This window comes from Mastomys coucha, unplaced genomic scaffold (assembly GCF_008632895.1).
Source record: "Mastomys coucha isolate ucsf_1 unplaced genomic scaffold, UCSF_Mcou_1 pScaffold14, whole genome shotgun sequence".
In the NCBI taxonomy this organism is placed as follows: Eukaryota; Metazoa; Chordata; class Mammalia; order Rodentia; family Muridae; genus Mastomys; species Mastomys coucha.
In genome coordinates this window covers 120,973,097-120,990,669 of record NW_022196896.1, presented here as the reverse complement: position 1 = coordinate 120,990,669, position 17,573 = coordinate 120,973,097, and the positions used below count along the sequence as shown (strand labels likewise).

Below are 17,573 nucleotides of genomic sequence, written 5' to 3'. Positions count from 1 at the left end.
GAAGTCCTCTACTATATGTCTGTTGGGTGCCTCATATCAGCTGGTGTCTGCTGTCTGTTTGAGAAATCTCAGGGGTTCAGATTAATTGAGACTGCTGGTCCTCCTAGAGGATGGCCTTTCTCCTCAGCTTCTTTCAGCCTTCCCTAATTCAACAAAAGGTGTCAGTTGCTCTGTCCATTGGTTGGATACAAATATCTGCCTCTGACTCTTTCAGCAGCATATCAGGTCTTTCGGAAGACAGTCATGATAGGTCCGTTTTTATGAGCTCTCCATAGGCTCAGTCAGGCCTTGGCACCTCCCCTTGAGCTGGATCCCATTTGGGCCTGGCATTTCAAATATACTCTCCCTTTAGTGTCTACCCAACCTTGTGCCCTTCTCCCCATCTATCAAGCCCAAATTGCGCTACTCATGTACTCTTGGGTATGTGGTCTTCCACTGTATGGTGGTAGACTTACCAAGAGCAATACGCTTAAGGACCTGATACTCTTCTCCCACAGCTATCAGTCGACAATAGCTCCTGGGGTAGGAGTTTGTGCCAATCCTCCCTCTCCATTCTGGGATTTTTATCTGGCTTGAGCTTGAATGGGGCTTGCTCATTCTCTTCCAGTGGCTGAATTCAGAGTGCATCTGCCCTACTGTGTCAGGAGGACAATATTTGCTTTTACTCATCTATCATCTCTAGGTCTTAGACCCTTTTCTCTTCTTCTTTTGCCATGATCTTGAGTACCGGAAGGAGGGGAAGTGATACAGATGCTGCTTTTCGGATGGAGCACACCACAGTCCCTTACTCTGTACTCTTGTCCAGTTGTGGATCTCTGTGGTAATGACCATTTACTTCAAGGAGCTGTATCTCCAATGAGAGTTGAGAGTTGCATTAATCTATGGGTAGAGGGGTTAGATTGTACAAGTTAGTTAAACATTATGCCCACTTATCATACACATGTCCAGACAATCATGTATGTAAACTATTTTTAGCTTCTGTTAAAATAGTGGATGTTGGGGAATATCAGATAGAATGAGAAAATTTTAACCTGTAAGGGAATATAAGCATAGAGTAAATCATTAGTTTTGTCCTAAAAATGATTTAACAGTATAGACTTTTTACTCTTTAGCATAATTCATCCTAATTATTTTTATTATTAATATCATAAAGAAAAGATGCTGTTTACGATGAGAAAGCAGGTGCTCTGACTTTTGTGGTAGTCCCCATTTCTTTATATATACTATTTTTACCAGTGACATAAATATGTTGTTATCTCTGATGACAAGATCATGACAGTTTTATTTACTCTTAATGTCTATTTTTGAATGTTACATGAGGTAGGATCTGTAACAATAATCCTTAGAATACCCTTTCCCCTATAGAATCCAAATACATATTATAACCAGGTTCATTAAGATTATAGCTTATTTTTTATATTGGTGTGATACCAAGATTAGAACATCAGACACTTCTGTGTACATTTGATATCTCAGCTTTTGGGAGATAGGAGTAGAAGGATATGGAGTGGCTACCCTATACAATAGGTATATTAAAAACCAAAAGTGTATATATTAGTCTTTAAGAATATTGTGAGCCAGTAAACCCAAACAAACAATAATCAAATTCTCAGTACCCCATAAGTATCATGGCAAGGTAGGTTTTCATAGTTATTCACGTTAGGATATGTCAGTGAAGTATATTGTCTGTTCCTTTGAATGCCATTCATGTTCCTGTTTACTTAAGTTCTAGTAACTTTTCAGAACTACCCTATTCTTACTGTCTTTGTTATAAGGGAAATGATTTCTATGTCCTCTCAATTAGTGTCATGGAGTAAGAAAAACTAAAATCTCTATTATATGATATAGTGTGCAAAATGATATACACATTAAAATATAAACTTAAATCTCTAATATGCAAATAATATCTAATGTTTTCCTTTTTCCTCTTAACAGTTATGCTAGAAAATAAAGATTTTACTTATTCTTATGATGAGGTGGGAAAGATTTATTATCATAGGCAAAGTTGTTAGAGATCTATGAAATAAATATATATTAAGAGATATATGGAAGGATGTACAAGATAACATTATTACAATAGTACATACACTTTCTTTAATTAAAGTGTAAGTTGTGTGAAAATTTCATTAATGCAAAAAATACACAGGAAAAGAAATATAAAAAATCTTCCCAAACTAATGAGCTATAATACCCTATATTCATTCATTTCAGAGATTGATAAAAAGGGGGAAACTGTCTTTTATATATGAGTAGATTTGTTTTCATGAATTCGTAGATGGAATGCATTTGAAAGACCTTTTTCTTTTATAGACAGTTAAATCTTACTTGAAGAAAATTTCATTTGCAAACTAATTATACATACATTCAAGGAAGCTAAAATAAGGGTATTTAAAGATAAGTCAAGTATCCATGATTAATATGAAAGAGTTAATATAGCATCACAAGTCAGTTTGGACATATATTCCAGAACTTTCCAAAGTTATTTTTTAATACACAGATGAGATCACATTGTATGATTAAAATTAAGTGTATGGTGTTTTTATAACATCATGACCCTATGGTAAAAATCAGAAACACATATTCCTTAACTTTTCTCCATATGCCCTCAGGGATGCAGATGGCCCTGGGATGCAGGACTCTGCAGCATCCAAAGGAATAGCAAGGATATTTTTCTTACACACCTTAAAGTCTCTGAAAGGCAGGCTAAGATGTCAATTCCGTTTTCTCATTTCGTTCAATGTATAGGCCTACTGAAGGCAACTGTAAATATATTTGTGGACAGTATTGCAAAAATAATCTCCTTTATCTCAGAGTATTAAAAAGTCAAACTTACTCAGCAACATCCAGGGATGTTGAAAAGACTCAAGCCTGGCAAACAAGACAGATCTGACCAGCAAGTCCGCTGCATTTTCTTTATTTATACAGCAGATGGGTAAGATTTCCTGCTGTATAGCAGCAAAGTCTCTGTGCACTCACCATTATAAATTCATTTATTATGAACTATTAATGTATGGATTTGTGAAGGCAAACAAAAATTAACAGATTGGATAATTGGAGCCCTACTGGGAGTTAACATCTTTATTGAACGTAATATTTCTAACGCTTTGTTTACTTATTGTACATGTCAATTTACCAGGCAGATTAATTGGGGGAGATTTGGTTTTGTTTTATTTTTCTGCTGCCTGTTGATGAAAACCCGTTGGCTCTTCGTTCTCCTCATACATGCCATTTTATGGGTGAATTTTTCATATTTATTTTCCATTTTTCCATTAATTTTTCCTCAGGTGCAATCTAGCTCCCGTGGTGGAGTTCGCTGCGGATGTGGGGACTAAATCAGATTTTATTACCATGAATCCATCAGTTGTACAAAGAGCATTTGGAGGCTTTCGGAATGAGAGTGACAGAGAAAAATTTGTGCATAGACTCTCCATGCTGAATGACAGCGTCCTTTGGATTCCCGCCTTCATGGTCAAAGGAGGAGAGAAGCACGTGGAATGGGTTAATGCATTAATCCTTAAGAACAAACTGCAAGTGCGAACTGCCTATCCATCACTTAGACTTATTCATGCGGTCAGAGGGTAAGTGGCTGGAAAGGACCAGTCTGTCCTTGACACGATAGAAACGTGTAACTAAAGAGTTTCTCTAAGGAAAGGAACACCAGTAAATCTTCTGAAATAAACAATGTTTTCATTACAATGCTTCCTATATTTTCAAATATGCATTTTATGCACTTAGTCTTTCTGCCCCCCCCCCCATGTTGGAAAAGCAAAATGGAGAATTTGACATTTGTGCCTGCTCATGAACGGACTACGGATTTGGGGTTTTTCCAGCAACAAAAGGTAACAAGAGTGCACAGAACAATTGATGATTTAGAATGACAGGCTGCAACAGACATTGTAAGTGTCTGGAGTGTCTGGTAGGAAATGTGATGGACACGCAAGCACTGGCCTTGCTTGAAGAGCAAGACCCACCCATAGCTAAGAGTCCAACTAGTAGGAGAGGTACAACTCCAGGTACCAGTTCCCTTTTAATACAAGATTTTGTAATTACAGCTATATAAGGAATAATCTATTTTCTTAAGTATGAGAAATGACAAAAAGGCCAAGGGCACTTTTATACACAGTGTGTCAAATATGCAGGTCAAAGATAGACAGTTCTGCAGGCTTAGGAATGTGCTCTATGCATCACATACTGTAAACACAAAACTCAGTGCAGGGCTTGATAGTGAACGCATGGGCATAAGACATTCCAGGGACCTTGTAACAGAGCAAATTGGTTAGGGATGTGTGACTCCCTCCTCGCATTCACAAAGCTTCAAAGGTGGGCTTGCTGTTTGACTAGCTCGGAAAACATGACAGTTGTAATGATTAATAAAACAAGAGATGGGAAAAAGCTGGGGAGAAGAGAGATTGGAGTGACAAGTAGTTTGGAATTTGGAGGAAGGGGAGGGGAAGCAGCAGGAGAGGGAGGTAGAGGCTGAGAGACACAGTGATAAGAGAGGAGGGAGGCAGAAGGAGGACAGGGCAAAGAGAGAGTTCTGGGGAGATGAAATGAGTAGACACAGAGTCCATTATGAGCCCTGAAAAACAGGCTGCTGAAGCAAGTTGGGATAGGGCTGGGAGGGAGGCACTTCTGTTCTGTATCAAGTACAAAGACATTTCTGAATTTGAGATGGCACACCCTTCAATTGATCAAATAATTTAATGAATTTGCTCATAGAAAAACAAAGAGGGTGGACATGGTGGAATGGAAAACAACAACAACAAAACCCTAAGTTTAGGATAACAAATAATTATAGTGATAGAATTTCTAAAAGAAGAAGAAAAATATCTAAGTCCAGAGTTAAAATAGCCTTCTTTGTATAAGAGAAACCATGTTCAAATGGTTTTTGTTTTGTTTATTTTGTTTGTAATTTCTGTTTCTCTAATATTTCCCTGTAAAGGCTCACCATTCCCTGTTTAAACCTCAAGAGTTTCATACACTCTACTCTTCTGTTCACAATTAAATTTGTCATGATTGAATCAAGTTATTCAACAGTCACTGCTGTATTCACCTAGAAGTGAACACATACACACTTAGATTATAACTAAGGTAACATTTATTTCTAAATGTGAAAATATTATTTGCTTTAAAATGTTGACCCAAGGGAATGACATATGGTCAACAAAGAATAGGTTTAGATACATGTTCTCCAGTGATAGATAATCAGGGCTAAAAAGCATATATTCAACTCCCTCATTAGAGAAAGCATAAAGGCAATTTAATATAACCACTAAATTGAAATACAATCACTAAAATCTAGTATTTATTAACCCAATAGCGAAAGCAGATTGTGAAAGAGGAGTCACAGTTGAAGTTACTAGCCAGCTAGAAACACATGTACTTAAAAATACTGATGAAAGTATTTATGGATACTTTCATGTGTAACTTTGTTTTCTTTGTGTGCTTTGAACCACCTGCTACCTCCCGCGCTGGCCTGTAACTCCTGGGTCACCCAAGTGATTATCTTGCCTCACCTTTCTAGTAACTAAGAAAACCAGCACATCTATTTAACCTTGTACAAACGTTCAAATGCAAAAAAAAAAAAAATGCCAGTTATTTTTACTTCAGTTATAAGTATTTTATGTTTCATCTTATTTACTTTAGTCCCATAATGACTTTGAAAGTAATTGAATAATTAGTAAATGCTGTAACCCAAAGGGCTTAAAGATAAAACTTGTAAATATAAAGTGTGACATGTTAAATTGCGATTACCATGTCTTATCCAGTTGATTGGTGTGCTTCTTGACTTGGCTAGAAGGTGCATCACTGAGTGCTTATTCATATACTTGGGTATGCTCATGTAAGGTAAAGAGATTGACTCCTGGGAGGTGGCATGCATGTAAATTAGTTCTGGGGTATCCAATCACCTTTCAAATAGCACAGAAACTTATACACACAGTATGTCAAAAGCAAATTCATGTATGGAATTATAAAACTAATATTATCGGTAGTGAATCATTTCAACATAGTTTTATGAAGCTAAATTCCAGGAAAAACAATAGTAAAACATGAACACTGACAAGCCAAGAATGAAAATCACTGATAAATATAATATGTCACACCTGAAATTAACAAGATCAAACTCTAAAACACCTGTTAAGTCTTACTTATTTTCTGAGCAGTAAGTCCTACTGGTTTAGTAATCTGAAAACCCCGTGGTTAAAAGCTTTAACGAAATAGTTTCAGATCCTCTGCTGCTTACTGGGGTTAAACTATTAGTGAAAGGTTAAGGGGCTAGAGCACACGTTTTCAGAACACAACCATGACTCTGACGTGTGAAGGCTTTTCTGAGTATTGTTGTTCAGCATAAAAAGTGGGCATGATAATAGACCTCGAGATTCCTGAAGCTAAGCAGAACTTGGAAATCGCCACACAGTCAGGTTTCAGTCAGTGTTTAAACTTCATCCTATGAAAATAGTGAAACTGCTAACTTTGCACACTGACTTACTGCCTGCTCTGTTTCTCGCACGGAAAAAGAAAGTCTCAACTGCAAACACACAAGGATAGGCTTATTGTTTGTGGTAAGGTACGATGATTTTTGAATGTCATATGAAATGAAATCAGAGGAAAATAGAGCAGACTCTTGCAAAAACAATGAAAGGATAATCTAAGAGAGGAATAATTCTGTTTTTAAAAATATGTCAGATTACAAGGCGGGAATAAGGAAAATCAACTATGTGGTTTCTCACATTCCACTGAGTGCAGAATCTTTCCTTTAAAGTCTTAATCATCCTTGGTTAACTCACAGTGGTGCTTTGTAAATGGAAGTTTATATACACATGTGTGGGAGAGTAAGATAAAATTGAATTAATGTCTCTTAGAGTAATTGTGAATTTTTTCAAATAAGGTTTCTTTAGAGAGAGAATATTTTAGAAATTTTTTAGGAATTTTATTTTCAAGGGGTATGTAACTCGGCTCTGCTATTTTGGGATAAAACTGTTTATGACTTTAAGTCTCAGATTTATAACCATTAAACTATCAGCATCCACATTAATTATAATTAGATTGCTTTGATCTCTAAATTTTACTGATTGAAAACTTTAAATCTGCATACACAGGATATGTAAAAATGTCATGTTTTGCTCACTTTTGTGCTATGTCTTTTTGAATATTCTGATGAATTCCTTGTCTTTAGCCTCTTAAGAAGGCTAATTGGATTTTCCTTGTTATAATTATAAAACCATATGCAGCTTTCATAAATATTTTCTTTTGGATTTCTCTCAGAATCCCTACCTCACAAGGATGGTTTATACACTTCAAACTTATTACCAGGTTAAACAACTTAGCTAAATGTTTTTTCCCATGGTTAATGAGATGTATTTATTTACACATACATGTATACAAACTTGTGCATGTGTACACACATAGAAGTTAAATATGTATATACTATATATGCATACATATGATAGATAGACAGACAGAAAGATGCTAGGCAGAGAGATATGTTGTTCCTGAGTTTAGTCTTCCTGTGGATATCTATAAAAGTAAGTTTTAAAAGCTCATATCTCTATGAATAAACATAAATCCATGGAAAAATCAATTCATGAAGCATATCTATTTATTTCTAACATGAATATTAAAAATCAGTAAACATGTTTTTAAAATTAAATATTCATTCTTTCCATAAATAATATATAGGTAGATAGATTGATTGATCTTGTAAGTGAGTATAGCATTAATAACACAATATAGTGTAAGTAATATGCTAATATATTTTATATGTTAATTCTATTTTACATAATATAATCGTACTGGGAATGCTGAAGTAGTAGAATTTTCAGTTTGATGAAAGATGGTGCTATGGAACAAGGCTGTAGAGTATGCAAAGCAAGATTCTACCTAAACAAACACACATATGAAACATAGTGTCAGTGTTCGGTAAACTCCCTTAGCCATGATACATCACCAACTCAAATGCAAACTTTAACTTCTCCCAGTTCTCAGAAACTCATTTTGTCCATGTTAGATATATAACAAAAATCCCTCCCATACTTCATAATTATGTTGTTTTTATTGTATTTGTTTACTTGAACTTATTTCTGGCAATTTCATCTTGTGTTGAAAACATATTCCTTTACATTAGTTGCTTCAATTGACTAAAGTTTTTATTATTTTCCTTATGCAGTATAGAACATGTTATTTTCACTCTTCTACACTTGTGTAAATCGCATTGGTATTTCTTGTTTTACATGTTTCTTCATATAAAATTATGTTGAGGGAGACAGTTTTATTTTAACGTTTTCAGGAATTTTACTTGATGTATTTCTTTGTCATCTACTCTTAAAAGTACCAGTTTTATAAATGTGACAGGAACATAGGTCTTAGATAAATAGGAGAGAAAAATTAAGTTAGAAGAAAAAAACATAGACCACTTCTGCCCCTATATTGCTATAGGGGTTATCCTTATGCTGTAGAATTAAAGGGGATAAAAATGATACAGTACTTATTGTGCTAGAAACCATGAGAGTTATGAGTCTTAACAATAATAACAAAAACATTTCCACATGCCTTATATAATCAAATTTATTTTCCAATTTTACCAATGACACCTATTTCACATTTCTGTTATTGAGTTTGTCTTTCAGGTATGGCAATCTGCCCACATAAACTTGTGCAAAGATAGATGAAATACTGTGTGAATATAAGGCACTTCTCTTTGGACAAAGTGGCATCACTTCAGAAGTTTGAATCAGGCCAGATCCCAGCAGAGTGTACAATCAAGCATAGGCAGAAATATCTCCTAGGTACACATGAGGATTTCATTGTAGTCATTCAAAATAGATTGATTTGGAGTACTGAATAAATTCAAAGTCACAAAAAAGAAAAATACTTGAAAAATGAAAATACTTCAAGTAATTTTTGAAAATGGCCTCTTTGTTTTAATTTTAGCTTGTCCTAAAACATTCACATATGGCTTCCGTTTTGAACTATGTGAAGCATAGCTGTAATATTTCTTCATTAAACTTGTGCCAGAGCTTAATATTTTTTTTTTGATTAGCAAGGCAATGATAGTAGGTGGTTTAAATTAAAGACAGTTTTTACGGATAAATATCTCCATTTCTCTGGGAATCTTCCATATGCATACATGAGTAAAAGCCTTTCCTAATGAATTAATCTAGTTACACTTTAGGCACAATATTATTTCTTTGCAGCTGCCATAATTTATACTGTACTAGGAAATATGGCAGTATAGATGTCTTATATCTGAAAAGACACTCATATTGGGTGGAGTCAATGTGAGCAAAATGTGAATGACATAGTTTTAAAACTCTTACTCATTTCCCACTGAGACTATAAGACATCATATTTTATTGGGAAAAAGACAAGTCTACTTATAAAATTTATTTAGAGAGGGAGAAAGCTTCAGTGCACATCTTTGTTGTGAGCATACTCTGATCTACTTCCTGTATATTCATTGTCCCTCGCGCTATGCCGAGTCTGAGTTTTCTAGGTTAATCTCAGTTTAATAGTTCCAGTTGAACACATGTTTTGTTTGTTTCCTTTCCCAAGATTGGCTTTACTTCTGTTTCTCTATGTTCTTCTCACAAGCTGTACTTGTCATTTTTATATTTTAAGTCATTAAAATGGGTTTCTACTTTCCATAAGAGCAGAGACCAGTTGACTCATAACTTTAAATACTAATAGGAAACCTTAAATTGTCTGTCCATGTTTCATTGGATGTGGGGCATCCAGGTAGAGATAAGGATGTTGTCTTGAAAAAGGCCAAACTTATACACAACCGGCACTTTGAAATTTGGTTGGGAGTTGTCTATAGAGCAATTAAGGATACAACAAAACTAATAAAAGTGAGGGGATAATTTACTTTTTAATCTGCATAGAATTAGCAATTCTTTTCTCCCTGGAGAATTACAGTGAAGGAGAGGAAACCTTTCCCTCAAAGGCCTAATTCAAATAATGAGAACCCAATATCATATTATCTGTCAATAATTCAATTAATAAATCTGATATGGATCAGTTTGGTCCAAGTTTATACTCAGGTGTAAAAATTGACGTTTACTAAATTTTACCTTCTTGTGGTAATACAGTGATAAAATTTAGGAGCAAATTATGATTACAAAGTTAGTGGATGTATTGAGGAATGGGCTTCATAATATCCCCTAGGAATAATTGAAACTTTACCCATGAAGTCTCACAAATATGATGTGTAAACATGAGCTGGGCAATGATGACATTAAGCGCTAACATGGAAAGGCAAAGGTAACAGGTCCTCAATCGCAGACAAATAACTACAAGTGTCTAAGGAAGACCAAGAGAGGGGGAACTGCTCCTCCGCAGCTAGCACAATCAGCTAGCCAAGACTAAAAGGTCAGCCCTGAACACATACATACAAGAATACAAATCAAACTTCACCAAATAGCTTGCAATTACATATTGAAGAATGCCCATAGCATGCATGTGTGCACACACACTCACACACACACACACGCACACACACACACACACACACCAAAAACCAAAGGGAGGCCTTGATTTAAATTTTTCTCAGATTTCATGGCTGCAATTTAGTAATCAGAGAAGAGGTTATACTATATATTTTGAAAGAGCTACAGGAAACAGATGAATTTGGTTCATAAATTGTATTCATTACATGATTTTGTTTTTATGCTATCTTTCTACTGTTTTTCACTCATTTTCTTCTTTTCTGATGTAAAGGAAATTTTTTTTCATAAATATATTGCAATCATGGTTTCTCATCCATAACTTCTTCAAGATCCTTCCCACCTCCCCACTCATCTTATTTCAGGCCCTTTCTTTCTCTGTCTTTAGAAAGAAAACCAAGCCATCTCTCTACTTGTAAAAGTCACTCTTCTAATAACGGTAAACTTTACAAACAACCCCAGAAACTCCCTTGTTTCTCTGAACTCTAGGGAAGGAGGAGGAACAATAATGTGTAGATGGAACATTGAATTAATCTGCACAGCTAGCCGACTTTATATATAAGAAGTGGGTGTTCAGCTTACTTTGATCATTCATATGCATATTAAATTATCAATTATGGGCTTCAAGCAAAACAACAAAATGTATCTAATGATCTTACGCAGTGAGTATGAGGATGTACTGCCTAAATATATTAAAAAGGATTACGAGTCAAGCATCCGACTTTTTTAAAATAGCAGTTTAGCAGGTGTTTCAGTGAGAGAGTACTTGGAAGGCTTTTAGTTTTGATTATGGAATTACTACCTAAACTTCATACATATGAGCTGAAATGTAAACTACTTATAAAACAACCATAGTAGATGGTAATTAAGTTATTGGGGTAAAAGGAAGATAATCGCAAAGGCCTTTGGATGTATTTGTGTGGTTTGGGTATAAGACATTGAAAGTGTATGGAGGTCACAGCCCTTCAGATTCCGGTTCCTGGTGACAATTCTGACAATGTCCAACTACAGACAATGGTTTCAAAGGCATGGAGGTGGCATTCAGTTCCAGAAGCACAGAGGTGATAAAACACTCTCCTGTTCTAAGAAAATAAGCGAACACTCGATGCATTTTTGCTTTCATGGGTCTCGACCACAGCAGTAGCGCTGATTAGTTATATTCCTTTGATAAGAATTTTATTTTTGATGAGAGTATCAGTCAAATGCTAGTGGCCTAAACTGTCAGTTCCGAAGTCCAAACTCTGCCTTACTTCCTTCCCCCAAGTAGTCACAGAATGACCATGTGGGTAAGTCAAATGGGAGAAGATATAAGATCTGACAGGACTGTCCCTCCCTTGCTGGTCAGTTCTTACCAAGCGTAAGAACACTTTTATTTCAGACAGTGTAGATATTCATTGTCAGTATCAGATTGCTTCCATAGTCAAAGCAGATTATGTTGCTTGAAGCACACCCCTGTGGAGAAATACTGTTTAATACTTTGTATCACTGAAGAGAGGGCAACATCGCAACATCGGCACCGGGATCCGCTCACTCTTGCTTCTGCAGAACACAAAGGTGGAAAGTGGTATGTCACAGAATAATTAAGAACTTGTAGGGACATGCCACACACAGAGTCTCGTTATTCAGATATGTCAACAGTGGTTTCTTTGACTTTATAACAATTTTTTCTTTTGTTTGTTTTTGAGATTGTGTTTTAATCCTGTTTGTCTCTTCAATTTGCTTCCTTCAAACCCACCCAAGTATCCTTCTCTGCACTCTCTAAAATTCACTGTCTCTTTCTCTCATTAGCATAATACTGTGTTTGTACATACATATATTCATAGGAAAATATTGAATTCATATAAGGTTACTGAAGGTTTACAGAAAAATCATTTTTAATGGATAATAATAGTGTGCTCTACCCATGAGAGCGCCACTATTCTGCTTCCAACTTTACCCAGTTGCCTATAGTTCTTTGTGTAGAGTTCAGGCCTCCTGGGATTTTTCCCATTCAGTGTGCTGTGTTCATTGATAATTTCTTGTTTCATTCACATTTAGGCAGTAAATATCAATAACACTCAACAGAACTATTTAAATATTAATATCAAGAATTGAGTTTAGACTCAAATTGTCTTATTAGAGATTCAAAATATACTTGCACAGACTGCAAACGTGCATAGCTCCAATTATTAAATGGTTACAGGTTATGGTTCAGCATTTGGAACAGGGAAACCAATGCTACACTATTAATATTTTCAAAGTTTAGTTTAATAGAAAATAATGTATTTTTCTTTTCTCAAATGTATTTTATTTAAAGTGAGATGATTTATCGCATGCAATTTCCGATTTAACACTTGATTGCATTGAAGATCTTGCTACTCTCAATAGAGTTCCATGAGGTCGCTGAAATCTCATTGCCGCATGTAAAATATTTGCATACCAAACAGCGATTTTTGCATCCGAAATATGTTTCTTAGCGAAGTTTGAAGCCATTATATAGAATTCGTTAATGTTTGAGGAAAATATCTTAGTCATTAAATTCTATGTGTGAAGAGTAAACATTCCTTATAAATTTAGGAAGTTTACTGATGTATCACATTGTCACCTAGCCCATCATGTAAGAAAGGTTCCCACTAGCAAAGACCAGTACTGCTAACATTTTTTAATTACTGAGATAACTAATATTTTTCTTCCTTTTTTTCTGAAAATATATGCCTGTATCAAAAATGTTCCTGATACTTATTTTACAGGAAATATTTGAGATAGAATATGTTCTATAAATTTTTTTATCATGTACAAAAGTATAAAACAAATGATATTTTTTTTTTCCTTAAGAAGATTTACTGCAGTGGTAACTTGATTCCCAATCATTCTTGTCTTATGAAAGGGTCTTCCCCTGCTGTATAGCATGGCCTTTTCTTCACTAGGAAGATGTAGAGGGCTTCTTTGGCCAGGACCTGTGACTGTCCTGAAGCTTCGAGGAGGATAACACTTTTATGTGCTTTCACAAGGGACAGAATTCTCAGATTGACAGAGCAGCTGCTTATGCAAGGAGTGGGGAAGGTGATTTGGGACTGCGAGCTTAAGGGACTTGGCAAGGCCTTGAGTTACATCCTGTGGGACATGTGAGCTCTCACTGGTCAGAGAGTCACAGAGGAGTTTCCAAGCAGAATTAAAGGTCAGATAGCAGTACAGACCAACGTTTGCAGTAATTCCAATTCTGATGCTGTGTCACAACAGTGTACTGAATACTAGCCCTTCTGAGTTTAGTATAAAGTATACAGAATACTAAAATTCTCCATTTACTAAAATGTACAAGATCGAAGGTGTTTAATGCTACATGCTCAAATTTATGCTTCAAAGACCAATAAGAAAAAAAAAGTAAAAAGACAAAACAAACAAACAAACAACTACCGAAATGCAGAACATCTTTTGAAATATTTCTAGCTGAAAAGTATGACCAAAATAGATTTATGAATCCCTCTTCTCTCTCAACTGTGATATATGGTGGGTTTGGCACTTCCCCTTTCTGCTTTTCTCATTTAGCTTTGTGTACACAGGAAATGTGTCCTTGGAGTACTCACTATGACAGAGCCTGATAATGAGGAGGCATGCTGTCCTTGCCGGGGTTGGGGGGGAGCTTACAGAATAGAACATGCAAAAGCTATTGTAAAGAGGAAAATTAGACAAACTATTTTCCCTTATTGTATTCTCTGGGATCTGTGCAATGAGATCATCGATGAGGATTAGGATTTTACATCCTGAAGAAATACAGGGATCACAGTGTTCTGAGAGCTCCCAATAGAGCTGAATAGAAAAAATAAAAACATTTATTTAGACAAAAATTTGTTGCAAGTTGATGCCACCCAGAGCTGGGAGTGTATGATGATGTTCAGTATCCTCCCCAGGAGTATGATGATGTTCAGTATCCTCCCCAGGAGTATGATGATGTTCAGTATCCTCCCCAGGAGTTTGGGTTAGGATACCTTTTACTTCCACCAGGCATGACAGACATGACTAAGCAACAAAACTTGCTTGGGGGAATTTTGCTACCACTTAAATGATCTCGACCTTTTGAGATGGGACTTCCAAAGCTGGCTGTTGATAATATTAGGGAACATTTACATAGCTTGTTATTTGTTATAATCAGACATTGGAAACCAGTTCTGCAATCTTCCAAATTCCCCCATCATTAACCTTATGAAAACCCAAGAATTGATCACATGTGTGAGTGTGGGTAGGAATGTGGTCATACAATCATACCATGTACCTCAGACTTACGTTATAAGGACCCTGCAGTCATCACAGTTCTCCACAAAACAAGTATAAAATGTCTTGAAATATCAAATCGGATGGGAAAAATGTATAAGTACTTGAAACATCTGAGAACATTCAAGGACAATATTTTATTTTAATCATTACATGAGCTGTTATTACTATTGCTAAAAGCCAATATAAAATATGAATGATAGAAAAGTTCAGCATAAGGGATGAGTAGTTTTAAAATATAGATATGTTGAAAATATTAATACATTGTTGCTTTGTAAATATATCAATACCTTATGCACAGTTGATGAATATATAGAGAACTTTTTAATAAGTTACGAGATAATCTAATTAGATCTTCTATGTTATACCAGGTATTTTGAAGCCTAACTCACCAGCAATAACCTCATTCAGTGGGATACCCCGAGTTACTGATTTAAGAATTAGGTCTCTACCTACCAATCCCTTTATAGAACAACACAACTTCATATTAGTTTTTTTACGTTTTATTATTCCTCTAAGTTTTCCATATAATGTTATTGAATCAAATACCTTTGTATCATGCCAAAGTAATATTTAAAAGTGAATCCATCTCTATTTTAGGAGTTTTACCAGATCTTGAACAGTTTCTGGCTTGTGTTTGTTTCTTGGACAAAGATAAAGAGAAGTTTTCTTTTTTGGGGAGTGGGGAGGTTCAAGAGAGGGTTTCTCTGTGTAGCCCCAGCTTTCCTCCAGCTTGTCTGTATACTATACCATCAGAAATCTGCTTGCCTCTGTCCCCCAACTGCTGGGGTTAAAGGTGCAGGCCACCACCTCATGGCCTAAGTAGTTATTTCTCTTCTTTTCTTTTCTCTTCTTTTCTTTTCTTTTCTTTTCTGTTCTGTTTTCTTTTTTTTTCAGACAAGAAGTAACTAAAAAAGCTGTCTTCCTCACTAAGGATTTATAACCCAAACTACAAGCCCAAGTTTTCAAATAATTCAAAAATAGAATTTAAATGGTTATTTTTTCCAACTAAAAAAGAAATAGCACAATTTTGATCACTGTGATCTGAAGCATTTCATTAAATCCAAGTTCATTTATCTGCTTAGACATTCAGCTGACGTCTGCAGAGCACAATCAAGCTCTCTTTTGGAGAACTGATGGATAGTGTACTGTGCTATTCACAGAACTCAACCCACCCTCGTTTGAAATTATTTTCTATAAATGATATTAAAAACAAAGAGGCTTACAGTGTGTATTTGGTCAGAGAGCAAGTAAATTTTATATAATAAAGTAGCCATTCTTACAATTTGTAAGTCAGTCAAAATTTATCAGAATAAGTAAACATTTCTGTTTATGGAATATACCTTAGTATAATTTAAGTGATCTTCTTAGATTGATTTTGTGCCTAGGAAGTCTAATAACTATGACATAGTATAAAAAACTCACAATTTTTTTTTCAATTTGCTGAAATGGCATAGTGGCAATTTGTTTTCTCTTGTAAATATATAGAATTATGTCAGAAACAAATATTAATGATGACATAGTTGAGGAAGTTTCTAGAGAATGGGTCCTAAACAGCTTCAGTCTGAGGTTATAAGTTGGTGACTTTGAGCTGAGTTTTTGCAATACGAAAAAGTAATCTTTATTTTTAATTTGTATTAAGCTAAGTTCAGTTGCAAGTCTATAAGAAAATACTTGCAGCGGTGTGCCTTTCAGTGCAAGGCTTAACTTGAATGCAATCCAGCTGTATAAAACAAGTATGTTTGCACATGAGCAATCAAAGTAATGTCTAGGCATTATTCATGATTAATAAAGACTTTAAAATATGTCATTATTCAACATCTACTCAACATATATATTTAGTTGGTAGCAATTTAAAATATATAGTATTGATTGTTAATAATCTCTCTGACTGATTCCTCAGAAGCCCTCTACTAACATTTGGGTCCCCTTTTCCACTTATAGAGTAACAAATCAACCATTCACAATTTAATTTCAATCTGCGGACATATTTAACAACACAGATATTTTTAAATGGATTAATTGACATTAGAGAATCCCATGGTTTTAAATAGGAATGTCAGTTTCTAGTAACTCTAATAAAATCAGGATATCATCATGACAGAAATGAGGCAGAGTTAAAATACAAAGTTTTACATGTTGGCATATGCACCTTCCTAGTCCGTCATTGTACCAGATGAGTCATTTATCCAGGTCTTTGTATTTCTAAGTTCTGTAAACATGCATTCATTTACTCTGTATTTTGGGGGGTCTTTTTTAATGGCATCAGATAATCCTTGGGATGGTTAGCTAATTATTAAGTATAGAAATGAAGGGTCTTTGTTTACTATACACCTATTTTGACACAGATGTAGAAAGCATGATGTTAATGGGTCACAGAAAGTTAGGCAGTGTCTACACCATCAATGGAATCTTCTTTGAGGCAACATGTGACAACATTTGCCAATGAGCTCTCTAGAGTTGTCTAGAAAAATCTAGACATAATATTAGCTCATCCATACTTCAAATGCTCCTAGCATGATTGATTTATATTAAAGACAAAATACAAAATAGTCTGTAAATATCCAGAAAAATTGACAGTTGCTTTGTGAGTGACTAAGGGAAGTACCGGGACCAGAATGTATGTCAGTGTCAAGGAGAGTCGTGAATGGGGTTGGTGAAGACAAAATGAATACATCATTATTGAATAAAATATTTCTACTGCGTGACACTATCAGAAATATCTATTTCACTTGTTAAAATTTTTTATTACATCTGTTATCATAGCTTAGATTGGCTAACAGAAAATCCCTGGCCAACTGATTTCTGGGAATGAAGAGTCAGTCACTTTTATTTAATCTTTGTCTTTGGTTTATTATGCTAATCAAATGTAAGATGCATAAT

The 17,573-nt window shown here is 35.1% G+C and overlaps 1 protein-coding gene across 1 annotated transcript in view; it reads left to right on the top strand.

Annotated features, from left to right (window-relative positions):
- Positions 1–17,573, top strand: part of St8sia4 (ST8 alpha-N-acetyl-neuraminide alpha-2,8-sialyltransferase 4) — an 86,487-nt gene that overhangs the window by 41,754 nt on the left and 27,160 nt on the right. The window contains exon 4 of the mRNA XM_031368528.1: positions 3,285–3,578. Within this exon, the coding sequence (XP_031224388.1) occupies positions 3,285–3,578 (294 nt within the window). The remainder of the gene's footprint in view (positions 1–3,284; positions 3,579–17,573) is intronic.